This window comes from Girardinichthys multiradiatus, chromosome 8, assembly GCF_021462225.1.
Source record: "Girardinichthys multiradiatus isolate DD_20200921_A chromosome 8, DD_fGirMul_XY1, whole genome shotgun sequence".
Classification (NCBI taxonomy): Eukaryota; Metazoa; Chordata; class Actinopteri; order Cyprinodontiformes; family Goodeidae; genus Girardinichthys; species Girardinichthys multiradiatus.
Window position 1 is genome coordinate 27,630,039 of NC_061801.1, and position 26,310 is coordinate 27,656,348.

Genomic DNA, 26,310 nt, shown 5'->3' on the forward strand with positions numbered 1-26,310 from the left:
CAATAGTAAGATTAATAAATGAAAAAACAAACCTGCTATTTAATATTTTATTTGTTTTGCTGTGTTCTGAAATTGAAAAACAAAAGTTTAATTTTGGATTTTTGTTGCATTTTAAAGATTTTGATCGAGGTAAAATTGTTGCATTAAATTTCTGTGTAGTATTTTCTCTAGAATAGACTATGATCTGTCTCAGAACTGTTTCAGATCTAACTGCTAGCAACCTTGAAAAGCCTCTGGTATTATTTGAACGTCTTATAATGCATAGGAAATGCCTTGTGGGTTAATTTAAGTAGACTTAATAAAATAAATAAATTTACATTGAGAAGGCGGTAGTGACCTCTTACTAAACAGCCTGACATTTTAGTTAAAGATGAAAGAATATCTGTAAATGTCTGAATGTTGTTTAAAGGTGGTTTGCAATTTATAACAAAACCTCTTACTTTGCTACACTGTCCTGTTTGAATCAGGTGATCGAGAACTGTCCTGTGACCAGTATCCAAGTGCGAACAGACGACCTTGGGGTCAAGAAGGTTAAGGCGGTAGAGACCCCTCATGGGACCGTTGAGACACCTTGCGTGGTGAACTGTGCAGGTGAGACTTAGATGATTTCCTGTACTTATGATAATAACTTCTTATGCTGCGTAGAAAGATGTCAACACATTTAGATCACGAAGGCTTCATATTCCAAATGAATAGGAAAAAGCATTGTACCATTTTAGAAATATTAACTTTTTTAATAAGATTATTATATTTTGGTAAATCTTGTTACTCGCAGGTGTGTGGGCCACCAAGCTTGGTGAAATGGCTGGAGTTAATGTTCCTCTTATTGCAATGCATCACGCCTATGTGGTGACAGAGAGGATAGAGGGCATACAGGTAAGACTTCATTAATATTTATTATTTCCTTTAGTTCACCAGACAGAGTAAATGTTACAAACACCAGTGTGACAACAAAGGTTCTTGCATTGTTGGAGTTAACCCATTGATATGTGTGACATTCAGGCCAAACACCAAGCCCCTTTTTCTCTAAAATACTGTGGAAATACTTTTTATTCTATTAAAATACTTTTTGGGTTAAAGTTCTATTCAGGAGGTGTTCCAGACCGGTTTGTACCATAGCAGTGAAATTGCTTTTTTAATGGTTTTTAATGACTTACAGGTCCTTCTCAAAATATTAGCATATTGTGATGAAGTTCATTATTTTCCATAATGTCATGATGAAAATTTAATATTCATATATTTTAGATTCATTCCACACTAACTGAAATATTTCAGGTCTTTTATTGTCTTAATACAGATGATTTTGGCATACAGCTCATGAAAACCCAAAATTCCTATCTCACTAAATTAGCATATTTCATCCGACCAATAAAATAAAAGTGTTTTTAATACAAACAACGTCAACCTTCAAATTATCATGTACAGTTATGCACTCAATGCTTGGTCGGGAATCCTTTTGCAGAAATGACTGCTTCAATGCGGCGTGGCATGGAGGCAATCATTTCTGCCTAAGGATTCCAGTGATACCATGGTCAGTAAACCATTTACCAGTGGTTTTGGCACTGTGAGCAGGTGCCAGGTCGTGCTGATAAATGAAATCTTCATCTCCATAAAGCTTTTCAGCAGATGGAAGCATGAAGTGCTCCAAAATCTCCTGATAGCTAGCTGCATTGACCCTGCCCTTGATAAAACACAGTGGACCAACACCAGCAGCTGACACGGCACCCCAGACCATCACTGACTGTGGGTACTTGACACTGGACTTCTGGCATTTTGGCATTTCCTTCTCCCCAGTCTTCCTCCAGACTCTGGCACCTTGATTTCCGAATGACATGCAGAATTTGCTTTCATCCGAAAAAAGTACTTTGGACCACTGAGCAACAGTCCAGTGCTGCTTCTCTGTAGCCCAGGTCAGGCGCTTCTGCCGCTGTTTCTGGTTCAAAAGTGGCTTGACCTGGGGAATGCGGCACCTGTAGCCCATTTCCTGCACACGCCTGTGCACGGTGGCTCTGGATGTTTCTACTCCAGACTCAGTCCACTGCTTCCGCAAGTCCTCCAAGGTCTGGAATCGGCCCTTCTCCACAATCTTCCTCAGGGTCCGGTCACCTCTTCTCGTTGTGCAGCGTTTTCTGCCACACTTTTTCCTTCCCACAGACTTCCCACTGAGGTGCCTTGATACAGCACTCTGGGAACAGCCTATTCGTTCAGAAATTTCTTTCTGTGTCTTACCCTCTTGCTTGAGGGTGTCAATAGTGGCCTTCTGGACAGCAGTCAGGTCGGCAGTCTTACCCATGATTGGGGTTTTGAGTGATGAACCAGGCTGGGAGTTTTAAAGGCCTCAGGAATCTTTTGCAGGTGTTTAGAGTTAACTCGTTGATTCAGATGATTAGGTTCATAGCTCGTTTAGAGACCCTTTTAATGATATGCTAATTTTGTGAGATAGGAATTTTGAGTTTTCATGAGCTGTATGCCAAAATCATCCGTATTAAGACAATAAAAGACCTGAAATATTTCAGTTAGTGTGCAATGAATCTAAAATATATGAATGTTAAATTTTCATCATGACATTATGGAAAATAATGAACTTTATCACAATATGCTAATATTTTGAGAAGGACCTGTATATTTAACACTTCTAGATTGCAGGGCTGCATTGGATTGACTTCAACCATACTGCAGTGATAGACATTTTGTTTAAATACAAACAGTTTTCTGTCCGCTTCGGCTTCTACTGTATTTTTTGGTGGGATCCTCAAGATGTTCAGCCTTAGGACCTCTTTTTTTTCCTGTGCCTTCTTCCTTTGGATTCTATTCTGACAAAACATGGTTTAGCCTTCCATTGCTACGTTAATGTTGGTCAGATTTACATAACACAAACTCCTAACCATTTAACTTTCATCTAACCCTTCCTACACTGTCTTGATGACATCAAGGTGTAGATGGCTGGTTATTGTTTTCAGCCCTGACAGCATCTCTGACTCAGCCAGCACCAACCTAGATTTTCTGGAACAGTACCTTAAACAGCCTGTAGTCATTCTGGCCTCAGAATTTTAAGTTCCACAAACAAATTAGCTCTGTTCTGCAAACAAGCCTTTTCCAAATAAGGCACATTGCTAAACTGAAGCCAGTGTTGTCGACACAGACCGTAACAAAATTATTAGTGCATACATCACCATCAGCTTTGGCTAAAAAAGCGCTTTATATTGGACATGGTCAGGCCTTCCGATCACATTTACAGTACTGGCAAATATGAGCTTAACTCTTCTTTTCTGTCCTTTTTCTGCTAGCTTCAGGTATATCAGACAACAAAGCTGAAAATACTCATGCTGACTTTTAAATGTCTGAATGGCTTGTCTCCCCGATATTGGTCTGAAGTACTTCAGCCTGATGTTTCATCAGCGGGCTAAGATCAACTGATGAACAGCTCTTGGTTTCTTTAAAGAGGAGGCTGAAGCTTAGAGGAGATCCAGTGTTTTCAGCTGCTGTACCCAGACTTTGGAAGAAGGTGCCTTAAAGGCAAAGAACTTTCTTCCAGTTTTTAAATCACTTCTAAAACCTCATCTTTTATTGGAGGCTTTCAACACAGGAGAAGTAGTTTTATTTCATCTTGTTAATCAATTTGCATGTTTCAATGTTTAGCATTATTAAGCGGTAGAAAATGACTGACTGACTGGCATTATTAACTTATGCCTTTAGTTTTTCAGATTTATTTTAATCTTGTATTTAAATGTTGCTTTGTACAGCACTTTGGTTACCTGGATGCTATTTTTAATGCGCCTTTCAATAAATTAGACTTTAACTTGAATTTTAATAGGACAAACTATTTCTAAAAACATTCTGACTTGAAAAAAAATACATAAAATAAGCCTAATTGTTTCAGAGGTGATTCAGAGAGCGTTGTAGCAAACTTTAATCTTTTATAAGTACTGTTTTAGGGGGAAATGCATAATCTCCTCATTATTTTGTCTTTCTTGTTTTTACCCAGATAATATGATTGCATGTTTTACTTTTTTACAAAAAAACAACAGTGAAACTGCCCTTTACAACAATGAGGCTGAATTTGAAGCCAACTCCATGTTGTTATTTAGAGGTTTGTAGAACATACAGATAAATATGGCAATTGTTTTTTACCTAAATATCCAAAGTATTATGAAAGTGTAATTTCTTGTTTTTAGAAATATGACTCTGAAGAAGTAAGGAAGTTAGGCTTGGAACTATTTTTAACATTTAATATGTATGCTTTAACCTTTTTGTACCAGAAAGCCACTTAATGTTTTTATCAGTTAAGCTTATGATATAGTATCCCTTGAACTGCAGTAAATTTGTGAATTATGAGACAAATATTTGTTTCCAAACATTTACTGTCATCTATTTTAAAAGGATGCAATTCTTTTTTTATTGCTAATTAATAGCAATACACTGAATAAATATAAAATGTGGGTTATATTCACCAAGATGCCACCTGGTAACACAAAAAAACTTATTATATTCATACATTATATTTAAACTATAATGAACTTTTTGATTGTATCTCAGACATTTGATTTGAAATTGAAAGTTTTCACATGTATCAGGTTAAACTCACCAGCAGGGGCCACTGTGACCAAACAAATTACACCTTCTAATGTTCCAGGCTGCTGTTGAGGTGTGTGTGAGAGAGAGAGGGAAAATAAAATCTAGGTTAAATTGTATCTATTATTGTCAGTTCTTATGTATGCTATATAACACAATAAGACTGTAATATGCATCAGTGTATTACTGCTGTTTCTGTCCATCTTCTGCCTGTTCAATGCAGTTTGTGTACACACAACCTCATCCCCCCAGGGGCTGGTGGTTTTTGGGTGGGGTGTCAGAGCTGTCCTGTGTTATATGGTTTAAGAGAAGCTTAACCAGCATTTCCTCTCCATCATGCACACAGACGTCAGCCCACACACTAAACGGATGTTGTCAGGGAATCTGTTCCCAACCAAGTGTGCAACTTGTCAGGTCAAACGCTTCATGCTGCCCATGTGTCTGTATTTGTCACTGTGAGGCTGCTGTGGAGGTCTGTGTATATTTTTATCTGTGTAACTAAATGAGTGATATACAGTAGTGTTCAGTATTGATCACATGGAGCTGTCACACTGAGCTGAATGCAGAGGAGGGAGAAAACAAAGGAGTAGTTTGACTTTCGTAATTTGTCGTGAGCAGCTTTTAAAATGTCAACTTGCTCGCTGGTATTTTGGTTTTGTACCCGGAAAGCCGATGGAGTCTAGGAAGAAAAATGTTGTTAATGACTGAATGAATACAGACCAGCTTTGACACAAAAAAACGCTTTTGCGGAAAGGTTCTCTGGCAAACGAGACTTAAATGCATCTTGTTCAGTTTTAGAATGGGATGTCAATAGCTTTGAGTCAATGTGTAAAACCATAGAAAGTTTGATTTTATATTAATGCAGTGTTGTGCTATTTCAGCCCCCGCCAACACTAGTTCTAGGTTCAGCTCGCACAAATTTAAATTGAACTAGTTAATGTTGATAGTTTTCCAATCAAAACTTCTGAGTCAAATTCACACGAGTTGTTTTTGCTGAAGGGCTAGGCTAATGCTTTTGTGTGTGGATATGACTGGTTGATAATTCAATTTGTCACATTTCTGTGGGCGACAGTGGCGATGGTGGTAGTGGTTCGTCCTGTAACCAGTGGGTTGCCTGTTCAAATCCCTGCTCCATCTCAGTCGTTGTGTCCTTGGGCAAGAAGACACTTCACCCGCCTTTCCTGCTGATGGTGGTTAGAGGGCTCGTATGACAGTATGGCAGCCTTGCTTGTCAGTCTGCCCCAGGGCAGCTGTGGCTGCAATGTAGCTTACCACTGTCGGGTGGATAACTGATTGAAGTATAAAGTGCTATACCAATACAGGCCATTTACCATATTTCAGTGCTGCTCTAGTTAATGGTGTGTGTCATAAAAGTTGTTCTTTTGCTTCAAGCACTTTCAGCTTTGCTTTGAACATCATAGAACCTAGTGACAAATGTTTCAGCTGCTTTCTCGCCCACACAGATAACTTTTAAAGGGGACATATCATTCAAAATGTGTACTTGGAGTCTGCAGGAGTGCAGAAAAGTTTAATTTAGTCTCTCCAGGTGTTGCGTAGATATCTTATATTCTGTTTGCGCCATATTTTTCAGTCCGTTCAGTTTTCTCTATCCTCTATTACGTTGTTTGAACTGTTGCATCACAGTATTTGTTGCAGAACTGCTAAACAAGTTCACCTAACCCTAACCCCCCCGGCCGACCAATTTGTGTATCCACCATTTTTATTTCTTGTTGCGATTTTGTTGTCCTAAAACCTAAAGTATGCCGATGCTGCATGTAGATAAGTCTAAATAGTGGGTTGGGTGTATTAACCCACACAATTCATTACCCCGTCCCCCAGCATCAGAACCTCTTCAAAGAGCCTGGTGAAATTTTATTTTTCATGGAAATGTTCCCACATCAGTGAAGAAATTCCTATTCCCCCACTTCAAGGATAAGTGCCTTCAGCAACGTTTGCCAGTATCAATAAAGATTTCATCTGATTAAGGGGTCAGCAAAGCGGTAAGCTGCAAATGACAACAAACTTTATTTTAGACATGAATTTATTGTGTGTTGATATGACATCCTGGCCATTGTTTTGATAAGTGTAGCATTGTGCCTTCTGCTTATGTTAGCACTGTGTGCTGCTTTTAGCTCCTTGAGGACAGAACCGTACTGCGTATTTTGATTAGTATTATTACATGAACAGTTTTACATTGTTTTTGTCATTTCTGTCTTGTTACTGCGCCCCTAGATTATTGTATCTCTGTTATCAACACCCAGAGAGCAAAGTGTACCGGAGTCAAATTCCTTGTTTTCATGTACGAACTTGGCAATAAAGCTGATTCTGATTCTGATCAAAGTACAAAAAAAAAAAAAACATATATATATATATATATATATATATATATATATATATATATATATATATATATATATATATAAATTAGGAATGATTTAAAAGCATGATATGTCCTCTTTTAAAGCACAGTGTGGAAAGCAGAACGCATGACACAGAAAGAAAGGAAGCTGCATCAGCCAACACAGTCTCTCTCTTACTGTGAATGCTATTGTAAAGATTTGTTAGATCCACAAAATAATGTGTTCAACCTACAATACACTTTTGAAGACAGTCTTGGGTGGGCAAAATGATGTTGCAAAGCTTGCTGGGGTGCAACTAACATAACATCACAGACACTAAAACAGCACCAGGTATTGGTAGTTAAAGTTTGTCAGCAACTCCAAAACTATCATTTAAAAAAAACAATGCCCTGATTGGGACAAAGTTTCCTCAAGGGTTTTCTTAAACGTTTTTGAGTTTACAGAAACCATTCACTCTTATAAGACGCTGTTTAATGTTGCTTGAATTAACTTCTCTCACTTCGGGTCCCACATGTAATAAAATAAACATTTTAAACTGTGAGTTTTAAGGAAAATGTTAACCCCACTTACAAGTGCTCTTTTGACCAGGTTTGTTCTTAGTGGGTGAATCACTAAAATTTTAAAGAAGGTAAACAAACATGTCACTTGCTAAAAGATGAAAATTATAGAAAGATTGTTCTCCTTCCTTGTTTAATGTCTATTGTATATTGAGTAGTATGGCTTTAGTTCTTTCAGTCTACTTTTTTAAATTTAAAGACATTTTCAGCATTCACTACTGGAATGTGTTTTAAAGATAAGAAAAATTGCAATATTTTAAAGGCCAAACAGTTGTGTAGAAATAAAAAGTGAAAACAGTTTACATCAGATGACCTTAGCTGGCAGCTGAGTGTTTTTCTGACTGATTCCCGTTCTATTTAATGAATCCTTTGACTTTTCTCCTCACTTCTCGCAGAACATGCCAAATGTCAGGGACCATGATGCGTCGGTGTACCTGCGTCTCCAAGGTGACGCTCTGTCTGTGGGTGGTTATGAACAAAATCCCATCTTCTGGGAGGAGGTAATCCTGAACATTGTCTGTTGTTGTCACATTCTATGTAGATCTGATGTTCTGTATGCAAAGCCTTAAAATTTGTGAAGCTTGACCAAAGTGGAAATATCTTCCATAAAATAGAGCTGCATGATATTAGCAAAACATGCAATATGGTGAATGTTGTGATAAAGTTATCACTTGCGATAAATAAACATTTCAAAAGTGTTAATCTCTACTACTCTACTTTGGGGTCACAGCAGACACAGATATGAGTGGACTCTCCATTTATTAGAAAAAGAAAATCTTTATTTCCATTTCCACAAGGTTCTGTCAAAGAACATGCTTTTGGCTGATGTCTGCTGTTTTCACAGTGAAGCAATAAGTTGTAGTTTCTTAATGACTTTACCACCTTACTACCTCTTTACCTTCTAACTATTTATGTTGCATTAAACAACAACTGTCATCCAGGATATTGTAGCCATAGAATGTCTGAATACATGGTTCTTACATTGCTAACTAACATTTATTGCAGCCCTTGAGACTTGCATATTGCGTACAGAGATATATTTTTGCGGTACTGCTATAAGCTAATAGTGAATTATGGTATTTCTACTATATTATTTGAAATGGGCAGAAAAACTGGGAACTCTGGAAGTCTGGAAAAGGAATTTTAAAATTCTACATGAAATATGTGTAGAAACCCTGTTGTTAAATGTTTGCTTTTAAATGTTGTGCCTCAGGGAAAACTGAAGCAAGTTTTAATTTGATTTCAGCTGTATCTTTTTTTAACCAAATAAGTTAACTTTAGTAACACAAACTAATGGCTTTGGTGTCTATAGGGAGTCTTTTAACACTGAACCGATGCTAACTGGTTTCTATTTCTGATACCAAAATGACAAACATAGGCTTTTAAAGTTTCTCTTTCTTTCCCAGTAATAAAAGCCACCCCAATGACAGCAGCTATTAAAACCTACTTAGTTTTCCTCCACTAGAATATCTTTTACATGTCTTAAAATATTTCCCAGGCAGATTGATGAGCACAAAATATTTTCCAAAGATCATTAAACTCATTTGATTTTAGTAATTTGTCTCATCCAGCAAACCTTGCTCTCTTTGCCTTTTTGCTTCTAAAATCACTTTTATTGGATAATTTATTCCAAAGTATTTCTTCCAAAAATTCAAATTTCAAGAAACGTTTATTTAAATGGTAACTCTATAAACAAACATACATGAGGGGGTGTGGAGAGGATTGGGGGTTTAGCTATTTATATACCTCTGAACTAACAAGTGTTTTTGCTGTAATGAATATGTTCTTTAACACCAGAGGAAACAAAGCCGTGTTAGGAGGGGTGTTGTGTGTCTTTTGTATTTATGTCAGATTTAGCCACTCAGTCCCTACAAATCTCTGTTTTTTTCAAAGCAACTTAATCCTGTAGCTTTACCATTCACAATTACATGAAAGACATTAGAAAGCTGTCTCTTTTCCAGGGCCTCGATGATATCTTCTTGGTTTTTGCCTGACCTCATCAGTTTCTTCCATTTTTGCAGCCTGACAGTCTGCATACTCCTCTGTGGTATTATGTTTGAGAGGATTTCTTTGTGCGATGGCAGCTTCTTTTGTTCTTGTTCTGTATCTTAGTGTCCCTTTGATGTTGTCAGGTGGATGGAGCGAAAAAAGAATGTGATACAGAAAGGAGAATTAGGGGGAATACAGGGAGAATTGATGTAGAGTGTGATGATGAGGAGGACCGATAGGTCGGGAGGAAGTTTGAAAGCTGTGCTGCTCCCCAGAGGTTTCAGCAGAGTTCAAGTATATCTGATAAAACTGCTGCACAGAGAAAAGCAGCTGGCCTGGATCCCTTTTAGATTATCTAAGTTGACCTGATGTGTGTTGGATACAAGGCGATTACTGCTTCTCTGCATGAACAATAAGCACTAAAGGTTTAGCCCTTGTTCAGTTAACTGAGTGAGTTGGAAAGGTGCGAAAACATAACTTAGCTGCTCTTTATAGAGTAAGACAGGACTGTAGGACTATAACATTGTAATGATGGCTGCTTAATCAGTTGGGTTTCTTCTTTGACAGCCATGTGGTTTATTGTTGGCATCTCATTGAAAGATCTTTGAATTACAGGAATGGTACAACGTGAAACTTCAGACGTTTTAAAACCACAAGCTACAGGCCCATGCTTAGGTGGGGGCAAATTATTGTCTGGACTGATGCATTAAATTGTTATTCTTCTTGAGGGGAAAACATTTTCTTTGTGCAGTTTGGGTTGTGTCACAGGCAGTAGAAAAAATTAAAAGTATTGTTTTGGACATGTACCAATGGAGAGCTTTTATGTTTCTTTGATTGCTAAATCAAATGTTTGTTACAAAAAATAAAATGTGAACACAAATGCAGCATTGGCCACACAATTATTTGTTTCCATTTTTCTTTGACTTGCTTGCTGCTATTGAGTTTGGATTTATTCCTAACGCTTCTATTTTTCCCAGGTTTCTGATAAGTTCGCCTTCAGCCTGTTTGACCTGGACTGGGACGTATTTATGCAACATATCGAGGGAGCTATAAATAGAGTTCCTGTTCTGGAGCAGATTGGCATCAAGTCCACTGTCTGTGGACCAGGTACAAACTCACACACAGATGGATATTGTACTTGGACGTGTACTGGTTTGTTCTTTATTAGCTTCTAAGTGGAGAGGTCTGATAACTTGGCCAATAAAAGGAGAGTACGGCTTCTGTTGTAGAATAGCAACATGACAATAAAATTAAGACATCCAAAAGCAGAATTTATTTATTGCAGCTGTGTCCAGCTCTAGTCCTCAAGGGCCATTGCCCTGCAGTAGATGTCCTTGCACCAACATGCCTCATTCAAATGGCAGTATAATTATTTCAGCCTGCCACCATGCTCTGCAGAGGCCTGGTACTGAACCGTGTGTTTGATTCAGATGTGTTGAATCAGGGCTACATCTAAAAGACTATAAAACGTTATTTCCTGACCCATTGTGTAATTGTTGTAACATTCAATTCAAATTCAATTCAAAAATACTTTATTAATCCCAAAGGGAAATTAAATGTTGTTATAGCTCATATTATGAAGGTTTCTTCCAATAGCCGTTGTAGATGCTGATGGCTGTGGGCAGGAAGGATCTCCTGTAGCGCTCCGTCTTACAGCACATCTGAAGCCTCTGACTGAAGACACTGTTGTTGTAGGACAGTCTGATGAAGAGGATGCTCAGGGTTCTCCATAATGTTCTTCATTTTATGAAGAATCCTTCTTTGCACAGTGATCTCCAGAGGAGTCCCCAGAACAGAGCCAGGCTTCTTTATCAGTTTGTTGAGCTTTTGTAAGTCCCTGGCTCTGATGCTGCTTCCCCAGCAGATGATGGCAGAAGAGATCATACTTTCCACAACAGACTTAAAGAAGATATGCAGCATCTTGCTGGAAACACCAAAGGACCTAAGCTTCCTCAAGAAATACAGTCTGCTCTGTCCCTTCTTGTAGATGGCTTCACAGTTGTTGTCCGTCCGTCCATCCATCCATCCGTCCGTCCGTCCGTCCATCTATCCATCCATTCATAGTGAATACAATGGAAAACTCTGGAAACTACAATGTGGAAAAGTACAGAATTTTAAAATGCAAACCGTGTAAGAAGGCTGTACTTAATGTCAATGTTCTGTTTTTATTAGAATCTTTTACTGCTGACCATAAGCCGCTGATGGGGGAAGCACCAGAAGTTCGAGGTTTCTTCCTTGGCTGTGGGTTCAACAGTGCTGGTATGTCCTGGATCAGTTTAAAGAAAAAAAAACACATAGAACATTACCTTAAAGCTGTGTATGTATGCACCTAACTGTTAAAATACTTGATGATGTGGAGCTTTATCTTGAGAATTCTGAAATGATGCATGAACGGCTAAAGAAACTTTTAAGAGAGTAAATGGGTACATTAGGCAGGTAAAAACAAGGTAAAATGATTAAAGGGTACTTTTAGCTCTCTTGACCTAGCCTTCTGTCTCTGTGTACGTCGCTAAGGCACAAATACATTTCAGAGAGGGCTTCATAGACCACATAAACAATTAAGTTCATGTGTAAACAGCACAAGTCACTCCATTACTGCACTGAGTCTCTGACATTAGACCCAGATAAATAACGGTATCTAAGAAGTGCGTGACAGTGAAAGGAGGCGTAAAGGCTGAAGAATTCACCAAGAGCTTTAATATACAAATGGCGGAAAGCTTTTCTCTGCAGAGGGCTGCAGGGTGAACCACACAAGATGTTCAGACAAAATGCTGGGAGGTGAAGTGGAGTTCTGAGTGGGCACACAGTAAAGTGTTGTCACATATTACATAATGCCTTGACCTTTTGGCACATTAATATCTGGTTCTGTCCATTAGCCCTAACCTTGCACCTAGCTAATGCTTTGTCAGGTTAGTATTCTCATTTGGGGGAGAGAGAGAATCATTTTATAGCTTGGGTGTATTGTCTCTTATGGTCAGGTGTAATTGTCTGGGTTTTGTATTAAATCTAGAAATGGTTTGGAGTCGAGGTTTAGATGGAGATGTTTTCCCCTCTTTCAAATATGTACGTATTTCTGTAGCTGTAATCGGTTTCCTGTCTCGTGTAAAAATATAGTGCGGGCCACATTTTTTGGTACCCCTGGTAAAAATGTGTGAAAAGCATTAAAAAATCCTTTTTTGCAGTAGCATAAGAAGCTTATAATCACTCTGATGTGGAAGAAGAATATAGGATATATTAAAACACCTCATACAGGCTGTTGTGTATGGCTGAGGACCTGTGATGCTGTGGGCTTTCTCTTCCAAAGGCCCTGGAAACATTGTTGAAGTGTATGGCTTCATGAAGTCTTTAAAACATCAGGAAATATTGAATAAAAATGTGCTGGACTCTACCAGTAAACTGAAAATGGGTCCTCATTGGGTCATTCAACAGGATAATGATCCAAATCATATGGCTAACTCAACACAAAGATGGTAATTCAGCCTTCTTCCATGTGTATCACAGTGACCCATATTTAAATCCTGTCAAATACCTGTGAGGAAAGTGCAAGTGAAAATGTATGAAAATGGAGTCAGAACTCTGAGTGATGTATTATAGAAAGATTTCACAAACAGAAAAGGTAATTTCTATATATTTTATGACCATAGTGAACTCATCTACTGATGGCTACTTACAGTAGGATTATGCACTATATGTCACAAAGCTGTTGAATGTTAAGCTCCACTCTTTTGATTTAACACAACCCTCCTACAGCTATGGTTCTTATCTTTGTTACTTGCACACCTATTTCAACCACAATTTTTCCTTCCACTCAGTTTTATATTAATATTCTCTGTGAACAGCCAGCTTCTTTAGCAATAACTTTTTTGTGTCATACCTTCCTAATTGAGGCCATCAATATCAGCGGTCCTCCCCATGATTTTGTTGGTAAAAACATGACTAACAAATATTTTTGTAATATTTAAATTTTTTTGGTTATGTCATATTCTAATCGTCATTATCTGTAGCCCATATTAGTAAAATAAATCAATTTATTTAAAGGGAGCACCTTAAGTACTTTTTTTAAAGGAAACAAAAGAAAAGAACAAAAGCTGAGGTCATTTATAGAAAGAAGAAAACGCTATCCACTAGGTACATTTAGTGGTATATGTTTAAGCTTTGAAAATTTTAGTATTTCAAAATATTTTTTGAATTAGACTCTTCTTTAGTTGTCAGTTACTCTGTTCATTGTCGTTGTACTTGGGTCAGTTTATATTTGAAACACCTTTTCAAGTTGCATTAAAACTTTATCAACTAAAATTGCATCCAAAAGGGCGTAACGAGGACATATAATGGCTTTAAGTGGCAGATGTGTCAGCCTCTTAGGGAATTTAGCAAGTTTTTTTTACCGACACAACATAAAAATTACCAGATTGTAAAAAGAGTCCCTGAAAATCTGATATTACAAATTCTTGCAAAGAAAGAAAGAAATGTGCACAGCACAATAAGTAATAGAGCAAAACGAATACATAAGAAAGGAAGAGAAGAACAAAGCGAGTTTTGGTTTGACAAGATGAGTGGAAGCACAAGCATGAGTCCTTACAAGCAGTCACTCACACGTCAGTATTGTTATCTCAAGTGACGTTTATCCGTGACACCTCGCCTCACTGGTTGTCACCACTTTGTCTGGGTTGAACTCCATCACCCTCCTCTCACCATCATCCCTTGTATCTCTCAATCCATTCATCCACCCATCCCTCCATCCAGTTTGCCTGCCAGCTGTTCAGATTCCCTCCCAGCCTCAGAGTTGACAGCTCCTGGCTACAGATGAGTGAAGTGATGAGTAATAGTGGAAGAGGGCATGCAGGAAATAGATGGATAGATGCAAGGACTCTGTGGCTGTTGCGGCTGCATGTTAATGCGGTGCATGCAGCACATTGTGCATTACTCACAATGAATGCAAATTACAGGCAACACAGCACAAGTAGGGGGTTGCTAAAGGGACCCAGCTCATTAACCCAGCAGTTCTGGGACCTGATGGATTACAGCTTTGGTCTGCCATCGTCTGTTTGCTGAAATGTTGGAAGCAAACACAACACTGCATCTGTTGGATAGATGATGAGGTCAAATTGCTCAGGGGCTGCTTTGAGCAGGGGTCAAACATTGGTTTAAAGGTTAATGTAATCCTCTGTGGCTCATTCGTATGTCACACGGTAGCTGTGGCAAAGGAAATAAATTGCTTTCTTTCTTATCCAAATTAATGAGACTTTCTCTCTGTCTTTTTGATGAGTTGAACTGTAGGGCAGGTGGAAAAGGGAACAGAGCTCCTGCTGCTTGTTAAGGTTTTCTCTTGTTTGCCTTCAAGTCCATGAGCAACAGAAGCTGCATTTGGGAGAAATGTTTCTTAAATCTGAAAATGTTCCGTTTTAAAATATCAAGTATACCAAAGATTAAAAATAGAAAATAAACTATTTGCTACCTCCTAAAGTCTAAGGTGATAATGTAGCAGGTTTGTTGGAAGAATATTCTTTTGGGCCTTGTGTGCAAATTTTATGCATTGCAAAAGCATCCATTACCTTCATCCACACACACCTTTACATATAGTCCTGTTTTCATAGAATAGAATAGCATAAAGTAGCAAACGAACAAAAAGAAGCACACATGGTTTACAAAATGTCAAATCAAAAATGTGCCGTGCATTTAAATCAGCCTGTCTGAGTCAGTACTTTGTAGAACCACTTGTTGCTGTGGTTGCAACCTCAAGTCTTTTTGGGTATGCCTCCACCAGCTTTGAACATTTAAAGGCTAAACCTTTTGCCCAGTTATCATTGCAAATTAGCTCAAGTTCAGTCAAACTGACAGGAGAATGTTTGTGAAATTACAAATGTAAATGTTGACATTGGTTTTTAATCTGATTTAGGTCTAGACTTTGACTGGGCCATTTTACCACATGAATTTGCTATGACCTAAACCATTTCCATTGCAGTTCTGGCTGTATGTTTAGGGTCGTTGTCTTGTTGGAGGGCAAACCTTCATCCTAATCTCAGGTCTTTTGCAACTTCTATCAGGTTTTCTTCCAGGATTGCCCTGTATTTAGCTCCATCCATCTTCCTGTCTCCCTTGCATGATGCTGCCACCACCATGTTTCACATGGGGGATCATGTGCTCGAGGTGATGTGCAGCGTTGTTAGTTTTTCTACACACACAGCGTTCTGCATGTAGGCCAAAAAGATAAGTTTTGTTTCTCACATGACCAAAGCACTTCTAAATGTTTGCGGTCCTCACTACACTGCTTAAAGTTGAACCTCCACCTCAGCCTGCTCAACTAACACTTACCCTGTCAACTCAATCTCTCACTTGAATTGTTGATCTCTGCAGCTCCTGCAGCGTTACCATGGACCTTTAGACTGTTTCTATGAGTAATGCTCTCTTTGCCCAAACTATAAGTTCAGGTGGATGACCAAATCTTGGTAGGTGTGCATTTGTGCAAAACTCTTTCCCTCTTCAGATGGTGGATTGAATATTGGTCCACGAGATGTTCAAAACTTGGGATATTGTTTTATAACTCAAACCTTTTTATAAACTTCTCCACAACTTTCTCCTGACCTGTCTGCTGTGTTCCTTGTTAACATGTGTTTCTAATCTTTTTTCTGTCAGGTATGATGCTGGGAGGTGGTTGTGGCAGAGAGCTTGCAAAGTGGATCATACATGGGCGCCCAGAAAAGGACATGTATGGATACGACATCAGGTATATGTGCATATATTAAAAAGGGTCCCCACTGGCATTTTAGCAAAAAGCACAAGGAGGCACAGTTACAAACATCTTATGTTGAAGTTTGTGTGATTGTGACTTTTTAAGTCCCTCCTCTCTCAGGCGTTTTCACAGTTCGTTGACAGACAACGCTCGCTGGATCCGAGAGAGGAGCCATGAGTCATATGCAAAAAACTACTCTGTTGTGTTTCCCTTCGATGAGCCACTGGCCAGCCGTAACATGAGGAAGGACCCTTTCCACGAGGTAGAACAGTTATTCATTGTGTTTCATCAGGACTAACTGGCTGACAAGTAACTTTTATGAGTAATCCTTCTGCTCTGAGGCTTCTTTGCTTGTCTTGAACTTATGCTGGGATCTGCGGACATAAAGATACATTTTGTCTGTTGATTTTATTAGAAAGATCTTGGGATAGGTTGAAATGTACCAATTTAAGAATGCATGAAGGACCTTAAATACAATCAACAGAATTTAAAGTAATTTCTGGATTGGACAGGGAACCAATGCAAAAAGGCTATTACTGTAATGCTCTAATTTTTTAGTACCAGCAAGCAGTTTTGGAGAAGCAATTAGAAGTGGCAAGCATGATAATTGAGACTAAGAAAGAGCTGGGCATAAAGAGATGCTGTGATCTAAAATGACTATTGCACATTTTGAAGCCATAAATGACTATTTTGAGGTCATGAGATTTTAAGGGAGGTATATATCATACGCATAAGAATAAATTAAAAGAATACTGTGATTTCTGATGATGTTTCAGAAGGGCAGCATATATAGTGAAAAAAGGACTGACCCCGAAATGGACCCTGTGATACCCCATTGGACAGAAATGCATTGGATGAGAAAGAAGGCTTCATACATATATAATATTTTCTGTTCAGGAAATATATGGTGAACTACTGAAGAGTTGAGCCACTAACATCAACACACTGGTCTACAGAGACTACAGGGTGATTGGAAATGTAAAGACAAACTAAGAAGTAGACATCTGGCTAAACTGCAAACTAAGCGTTGGTGGTGGAGACAAATAGTTTTACAGGCAGTTTTCTTCACTGCCAGTTTGCTTGTGACTTACAGTGATGAAAGGTTAGCTCAGCCTATCACCCCACTGGTTTAGTGAAACTTTTTATCTGAAATGTCATGTTACAGTTTGCAACCAATTCACCCGATTCAAGACATCTGGGCGTTGTCAGTCATCTTTGATCTCTTCCACTATTTTCATAGATCTGATAACTCTCTTTCTCTTTTTTGTCTGTAGATTTTGCCCAAGCACTAACACTGTCTTTTTCAGTGTGATTGTCTCTCATATTTGTTCAGTCTTCTCTTTGCCTCCTCTCAATCTCATGGCTGATTGAAAGGGATGGCAGTAAGTGGTGCAACTTAGCTCTGCAGCGGCTGCATTTGATAATGCATGACTATAAGCGATCCACTCAGCTTTGGTCGCTTAGCCGTGGATGTCTTTCAGCTTCGTTTCTCTACTTGGCTCAGCACAAACTACTAATGGACTTCACAACCATGTTTCACACATTAATGATGCACTTAGAGACACATTTTCTGTACAAGACCATATATAACTTCCATTGTTGCAATAATACCTTTGTACTTGCATGCATGAATTTTCTAGAACAACTTACGGTTACATGAATTCCATTAGAAAAGTTGTTGCTTGTGTACCGAGCTTAATCAAAGCTTGTTTTATTTAGCTTCTGTAACACTTTACATGCATACACAAAGTTGTGCAGAATGAACAGAGAAAATGAGATGTATAAAGGGGTCATAGAGAATTGATTTAATGTAGTCTTTTGGTTACATAAACAATTAAAACTGTAATTACGCGAAAAATGTTTGAAATTTTAACCTTCATACTATATGCATGACAACTTAGACTTTTAAAGACGGCTTAACTTGACTTAAGAGGAGCACTTGTATCCATTTTTCTAATCTAAAACTGCACAGCGTTGTAATGCACTACAGCTAGAAGGTATGCTTTAAGGTTTGACCAGGTGGGCAAGCTGTCTCTGTGCAAATAATGAGACTTTCTACTTTTAGGAGACTATATGTGGTTATTTCAGACCAGAAGCAAATCATCTCTGACACTGCTGCTCTCACGCTTTCTCCACTTCGGTAGCACAGATGGTAAATATAGCTGAGTGTGGGATGTTCTGGCAAAAGACAGACAGCTTGATGCGTGCTCGGGGGTGAGCATAGCACAACATACCTACCAACTGTGGGCGACTGTCAGTTTTAACAAGGAGGATGGAGAGCCTCAAAATATCTCATCTGAACAGTGTTCAAATATTAGGAAGTGTTTTTCCTGTGTTTTTGCAGCTATTTGATCTAAACAAACCTGATGCAACATGTTTTTCATCAGTTTCTCCGTTAATCAAGAAACTTTATTAACTTACTAAATTATTTCTTTTGAATGCACCAAATGTCAACAATCACCTGCAATCTGCAATAATAAGTGTGGATGAATTGTTCAGCTTTAATAATTGTCCCTCTGTTTGATAAAGTTTAATTTGCTTGTTAATGCAGTTAGTTCAATAGACTCCAGAAATGACATATTATTACAGCAGCTCAGAGTTAGTAAAATTAGTCCTGATCAGTAATCATACTTTTATGCAGGAGAGAGATTTAAGGTGTCTGTGGATATACATCAGGGATCAATGCTGATGGACAGATTGACAAGGGAGTCCCCATGGATGAAGGTCTTTGCAGATGATATTGTGATCTATCACCATAGATCACAATATCATCTGCAAAGACCTTCATCCATTGGGATTCCTTTGCAGATGATATTGTGATATACAGGTCCTTCTCAAAATATTAGCATATTGTGATAAAGTTCATTATTTTCCATAATGTCATGATGAAAATTTAACATTCATATATTTTAGATTCATTGCACACTAACTGAAATATTTCAGGTCTTTTATTGTCTTAATACGGATGATTTTGGCATACAGCTCATGAAAACCCAAAATTCCTATCTCACAAAATTAGCATATCATTAAAAGGGTCTCTAAACGAGCTATGAACCTAATCATCTGAATCAACGAGTTAACTCTAAACACCAGCAAAAGATTTCTGAGGCCTTTAAAACTCCCAGCCTGGTTCATCACTCAAAACCCCAATCATGGGTAAGACTGCCGACCTGACTGCTGTCCAGAAGGCCACTATTGACACCCTCAAGCAAGAGGGTAAGACACAGAAAGAAATTTCTGAACGAATAGGCTGTTCCCAGAGTGCTACGTTTTTCGGATGAAAGCAAATTCTGCATGTCATTTGGAAATCAAGGTGCCAGAGTCTGGAGGAAGACTGGGGAGAAGGAAATGCCAAAATGCCAGAAGTCCAGTGTCAAGTACCCACAGTCAGTGATGGTCTGGGGTGCCGTGTCAGCTGCTGGTGTTGGTCCACTGTGTTTTATCAAGGGCAGGGTCAATGCAGCTAGTTATCAGGAGATTTTGGAGCACTTCATGCTTCCATCTGCTGAAAAGCTTTATGGAGATGAAGATTTCATTTTTCAGCACGACCTGGCACCTGCTCACAGTGCCAAAACCACTGGTAAATGGTTTACTGACCATGGTATCACTGTGCTCAATTGGCCTGCCAACTCTCCTGACCTGAACCCCATAGAGAATCTGTGGGATATTGTGAAGAGAACGTTGAGAGACTCAAGACACAACACTCTGGATGAGCTAAAGGCCGCTATCGAAGCATCCTGGGTCTCCATAAGACCTCAGCAGTGCCACAGGCTGATTGCCTCCGTGCCACGCCGCATTGAAGCAGTCATTTCTGCCAAAGGATTCCTGACCAAGTATTGAGTGCATAACTGTACATGATTATTTGAAGGTTGACGGTTTTTGTATTAAAAACACTTTTCTTTTATTGGTCGGATGAAATATGCTAATTTTGTGAGATAGGAATTTTGGGTTTTCATGAGCTGTATGCCAAAATCATCCGTATTAAGACAATAAAAGATCTGAAATATTTCAGTTAGTGTGCAATGAATCTAAAATATATAAATGTTAAATTTTCATCATGACATTATGGAAAATAATGAACTTTATCACAATATGCTAATATTTTGAGAAGGACCTGTATGGTGATAGATAGATGGAGAGGTGTGCTCTGGAGTGCAGACAAGTGGACGTCAATAGAATCAAGACATGTGTTAATAGGAGGGAGACGGATGAAAGAATGAAGTTGTGAGGAGTAGAGGTACTGAAGGTGGATGAGTTTAAATGCCTGGGTTAAACTGTCCGAAGCAATGACCAGCAGAGATAGGGAAGACATTGCAGGCAGGGTGGAGTGAAGTGACAAGGGTATTTTATGACAGAAGGACAGCTGCAGGAGGGAAAGTTGCAGTGTCTAATGATGCTAAAGACTGTAAAATGGAAACAAAGAGGCACATGGTGTTCGATTTATTTTTAAGAATAAAAGTCTGAGAAGTGTGGAATTCAAATGCATTCCGCCCCCTTTTTTCTGAAGCCCCTTAATAAAATTCTTTGCAACCAGTTGCCCGCAGGAGTCATCAAAAAGTAAATATGTAACCCACCTATGTAATTTCATTTCAGTATAAATACAATTCTTTCGTGAAGGCCTCAGAGGTTTGTTAGAGAACATTAGTGAACAACCAGCATAAAGACCAAGCAGACATGCTAGGGAGAAAGTTGTGGAGACGTTTTAAACAGGGTTAGTTTAAAAAGCAATATTCTTAGCTTTGAACATCCCACAAAGCTTTGTTCAATCTATTATCAGAAAATGAGAAGAGTATGACACCTACTAAAACGTGTCTGTCCACCTTAGCTGACTGGCCGGGCAAGGAGAACAATAATCAGATAAGCATTAAAGAGGGCCATAGTAACTCTTTAAAAGCTGCAAAAATCCTCAGCTCTGTTGGAAAAACAATTGTCAACAGGATAAGAATTAGTCATAAAGGCCACAAATCTGTAGTTTTTGTGGGAGTAATGAGAAGAAACCCATTGTTAAAAGAAAATGATAAGAAATCCTATTTCAAGTTTGCCAGAAGCTGTGTGGTCAGAGCAGGAAAAATGTAGAAGTGCTTTGGTCAAATTAGAAACAAAACATAACTTTTTAGCCTAAATGCAGAATGCTATGTGCACAGGAAAACTAATAACACCCTGTCATCCCCTTTGTGAAACATGGTAGTGGCAGCATCATGTGGGGAAGACGAAAAGATGGATGGAGCTTAATACAGGGCAATCCTGGCAAAGGCGTAATAGTTGTGTAGCCATCTGAAACTTATGGGTTCGAATCCAGCTTCTTCCTGCCACATGTCGAAAGTGCCTTGGGCATGGCCTTTAACTTGCCTACCAATCAGCGTATCAGTGTATGAATATGTGCGACAGGGTTAATGTGGCTGTAGTGTTGCTGTGCCGAGGACTGAACCCTCTGAGTATGGGTCGCGTGTTTTACCCCTACGTCACCGACGTGGCCGGATTTTACTTGGGGACATCCGATTACTTTCTCCCTGGGTATGCGCAGCAACCTGATTTCATTAGTTTCTGTGTTTGTTTGATCATTCCAGGTGCTGACAGAGCAAGGTTGTGTGTTTCAAGAGCGACATGGTTGGGAGAGGCCTGGCTGGTTCAACAAAGACAGGCCTGCTCCTGTGAGGTTCATGCAACAGACACACATTACCACAAACTGACTGGCAGTAGTTAACATCCTTTAACACTGTTTTCATGTCTTGTTAAAAGGTTAAAGGCTATGATTACTATGGAGCATACAACATGAGAAATAATGAGAACTACAAATACAGAGAACTTCTGAGCAAAGAGTACACCTTTGACTTCCCTCCGCATCACGATGTGGTAAGATATGGTAAATGGTAAATGGCCGGTCCCCAGAGACCCCAAAGAGATTTACGCTACAATCAGTCATCCATCCATTCATTCACACATTCACAGATTGACAGTGGTAAGCTACAATGTAACCACAGCTGCCCTGGGGCTGACTGACAGGAGTGAGGGTTATACATCAGCGCCACCGGGCCTCTGACCACCATCAGCAGGCAAGGTGTGTGAAGTGTCTTTCCCACACACAACGAACAGAGCAGGGGATAGAGCAGGGGTTTGAACCGGCAACCCACCAGTTACAGGACGAACTCCTGAGCCCCAGCCCCCCCTCAGGGCAGATGTGTGTGTGTGTGTGCAGAACAAAGTTAAACTTCCCGTTTTCCCTCGAAAAAACAAGTTAGTCTGATAAGTGTCAATGTTTACATTTCAGACTACAGAGAAGAAAAATGAAAGAATGGATGAATTTCTGTCATAAACATGTAATAGTTATAGGTATAGTTGCTGGGTTTAATGGTGCATAAAGAGATCTAAAGCTCCAAACGAATTTAGCAGCTTGAATGACAGACAGCCTGGATTTAAAATCTGTAAGTTTGCTTTTAACATCCCACGTGTGATACATTCTGCCCTCATGATAACACTTTCATCCAACCTTCTTGGAAAAAAGGAGATGGCAATGTGTTTTAATTTTTTTGGAGAGCGCATTGAACATGTGTGGTTGCTTTTTTTAAATTCAGATTAAGAGTGAGTGTCTCTCATGTCGACATGACGTGGCTGTGTTTAACATGTCCTACTTTGGAAAGTTCTATCTCACCGGACCAGATGCAAAGAAAGCAGCTGATTGGCTCTTCTCGGCTGATGTCAACAAGAAGCCAGGTTAGTCGGTTAGCTGTTTGAAGAAGCACGCACACCCACCCATGCACACACGCACTGACACACACCCACACACACACACACACATATACAAAACATCCCTCAGTCAAATGAGTGATTTATTAAGAGGCCTCTGCAGAGTTGGAAGACATGCTAAGGAATTGATTCGGCTATTTTATTCACGTGTGTTGGTGCTGGGACACAGTTAAAACATGTAAGACATCCCTCCTTTAGGATTGGAGTCGGGCACGCCTGGGTTATTCATTAACTATGCTGCAAAGCTGTTCTTTCCCTAAATTTCTGTACAAAACACCTTGGTTTTTGTAACTAAAATCCAGCTTTGGGCATGGATTAAAGATGCAAATGCTGCAGGAAATGATTGTTCATTAAATTCTCTGTGTAAGTTTTTATATGGCATTAAACAGTACAGATAAACCGTTGTTCACCATTGACAGCACTGTAGAAATGCAGCTGTTAATGCAAGACTAGCCTGGATGCTTCCTGTAAATGCAGTACTTCTTACATCTGAGTAAATTATGTCGCTCAAAGCCTTCTTAAATAATCCTTAAACACATTTGTTTTTGTTAACAACACTGACACACAGATAATCACTCAAACTGTAACCGATGAAGGCATCACACATTTAAGCGTGACTGCAAACATTAACTCTTTAGGCAAATGGATGATGCATGGCATGAATTTGTGTCACTTGTAATTAGGTACCGAGTTATTTCATTAGGAGGTTTTCTTGATCATATCTTCCTGACAAATGTCTTTGCAGTAAATTATACCACTTGTCACTGACTTGCTGAAGTCATTTTCTGCAAACTGCTGTTCTGTAATAAAAAAAATAAAAAAATAAAAATGTTTGGTCATACATATATTCATTTGAGCACATGCGATCGTATAATGTAACCTAGCAGAGTTATTAACTTAAGAAAGCAAATAAACCACAGATTTGGGGTCATTTTTGAGGGAAAACAACTATTTAAATGATGAGCTGCACAAATTCAAGGCTGCATATTTTTCGCACATTGCAAAAGTGTTCATACCCCTTGAAGGTTTTTCACATTTTGTCACATTACACATTTTGATGTATAATTTCTGGGAGTAGACTTTGAGCTATTATGCAACTAGCTTTGGATGGAGGAGAGTTTTTTTCCATCCCCCAACAGGTTTTCTTCTAGGATTCTCCTGGGTTTTTCTCCATCCATCTTCTCTCAACTCTGACCAGCTTCTTCCGTGCTCCTGCAGACTGCATCTGACCAAAGCACCCTTCTACATATTTGCTGGCATCAGCATGGCTTGGGGCAAACTGCAAATATGACCTCTTCTGGCTTACTGTCATTAAGGACATTCTTCTTGCCTCTTTTACATACAGTCCAGATTTGTGGAATGCATGACAAATGGATATTGTTTAACCTACATAAAAAGCACTAAATTTAAATGGCTACAATTTCTTTCAGATTAATATTTCTTTTACTAAATAGTTATGCACTGCCTTGTGTCGGTCTATCAAAATAAATCCCATTGAAATACATTAAAGTTTGTGGTTGCAATGTGATTACAATTTGAAAAGATCAAGAGGGGTAAATACTATTGCAAGGCACTTTAGGTGTTTTCTTTAGCAGCTTCTAGAGTTAATAATAATGTAATAATAATAATGTAATAATGCTTGTACTTGTATAGTGCTTTATCAAGTCCCCAGAGACCCCAAAGCGTTTCAAACTGCATTCTGTCATCCACCCATTCATGCACACATTCACATACTGACAGTGTTGAGCCACATTGTAGCCACAGCTGCCCTGGAGCGCACTGACAGAAGTGAAGCTGCCATACAGAGGCGCCACCGAGCCCTCTGACCACCATCAGCAGGCAATGTGGATGTAGTGTCTTGCCCAAGGACACAGTGACTGAGACAAACATAGTGGGGGCTCGAACCGGGAACCCACTGGTTACAAGACAAACCCCTGCCACCATTGTCACGGTCCCCCATGGGGATTAATTTTAATATTTCACTGAAAGATATGTGTGTGTTGAGATATGTGTGTGTTTGCATGTTTTAGGTTCCACTGTGTATTCTTGTATGTTGAATAAAAGAGGAGGGGCGGAGGCTGACCTGACAGTGAGCAGACTGGATCAGGGTCCTGCCAAGCTGCCACTGGCACCAGAGTCCGATGGTGAGAAACAGGCTGATTCTTGTTTTAATGCCGCTTTAACTGAAAGCACAAAACAAAATGCTGAGTCTGGAATTAAACTTGGTCAAAATGTTATTCTTTTTTATAAACTGGAAGAGAGAAAATGGGTTGGATTGTTATTTATTACAAACATAGGTAAACATTTTTACTTAAATGTCAGCATTAATAAAAGGTACTTGTGTAGAATAATTAGGTGTACATTTCCTAAGCCAGCTCTGTTTCATGTATTTGCATGAATATACAGAAATAAGCCAAGTCATACATTTTGATCTCATTACATCTGCCTTATTATATTTTACATATTAACTGTTATCCATACCCAATATATAATGAGATGCTCTTTAGTGATGTATTAAGTTTTATTTTTCTGCTCGGTAACTGTTCCTTATTTCTTTAAACCACTGTCTGCCTTTACTCCAGGTGATGCATACTACCTCGCCATTGGAGGTGGTGTCGCAGAACACAATTGGAACCACATTAAAACAATTATTCAGGACCAAGGCTTCCGATGCCAGTTGACGGACCACTCTGAAGACATGGGGATGATCAGCATCCAGGGACCTAAGAGGTAGGAGGGGGAATGAAAGGAAGATGGTGGATTGGGCTTTTATTGAGGTTTGGTGACCCTAAGATGCCATGTTTTGCTACAGTTCTGCACCAGGCAGCTTTGGAGATTTTCAATTACCTCCCCTAAACCCCCCCTTATTGTCCCTGGACAAGGAAAATAATCTTGGGTCCTGTCTTTAGTTGAAATGTATGTTCTCCTGTCTTTCCTGTTTTAAAGAGTTGCTATGAGAAATGAGCCTCTGTGTCAGCATATTTATGCCAATAACTTGCACCAGTTACTTTTTCAAAATAATCATTGTTTATTAATTTGCAGAGTTCGATTTTGGTAAATATTTCAGTGTAAGAATATGTAACTAAAGTAAAGATATAATAAAATATTAATTAAGACTTTTTATACATATTTACCATGGTGCACATCATGTTGGAGGGCACTTTGTCTGCAACAGCAGTTATTTTTTTATTTTATTTAGACATCAAGTCCAAGAGAGTGAATGTGGTCAATCTGGATAATTTGATCAGATTGGATATGAGGTTTCACATGTAGAACTTGTCCTGTCTCAGTGGTTATCAGAAGCCATCATCTGCAGTTGGTAACTTGCTGAGCTAAAAAAAATAGTGCTGCAGATAAA

The 26,310-nt window shown here is 38.9% G+C and overlaps 1 protein-coding gene across 3 annotated transcripts in view; it reads left to right on the forward strand.

Moving 5' to 3' along the window:
- The window catches only part of sardh (sarcosine dehydrogenase), a 50,125-nt gene that overhangs the window by 14,441 nt on the left and 9,374 nt on the right, over window positions 1-26,310 (forward strand). For all 3 annotated transcript variants that reach the window (XM_047372338.1, XM_047372336.1, XM_047372337.1), the window contains 12 exons: window positions 468-591; window positions 776-876; window positions 7,885-7,989; window positions 10,456-10,585; window positions 11,651-11,737; window positions 16,112-16,202; window positions 16,329-16,470; window positions 21,776-21,859; window positions 21,948-22,061; window positions 22,781-22,919; window positions 24,983-25,096; window positions 25,535-25,682. In XM_047372338.1, the coding sequence (XP_047228294.1) occupies window positions 468-591; window positions 776-876; window positions 7,885-7,989; window positions 10,456-10,585; window positions 11,651-11,737; window positions 16,112-16,202; window positions 16,329-16,470; window positions 21,776-21,859; window positions 21,948-22,061; window positions 22,781-22,919; window positions 24,983-25,096; window positions 25,535-25,682 (1,379 nt within the window). The remainder of the gene's footprint in view (window positions 1-467; window positions 592-775; window positions 877-7,884; window positions 7,990-10,455; window positions 10,586-11,650; window positions 11,738-16,111; window positions 16,203-16,328; window positions 16,471-21,775; window positions 21,860-21,947; window positions 22,062-22,780; window positions 22,920-24,982; window positions 25,097-25,534; window positions 25,683-26,310) is intronic.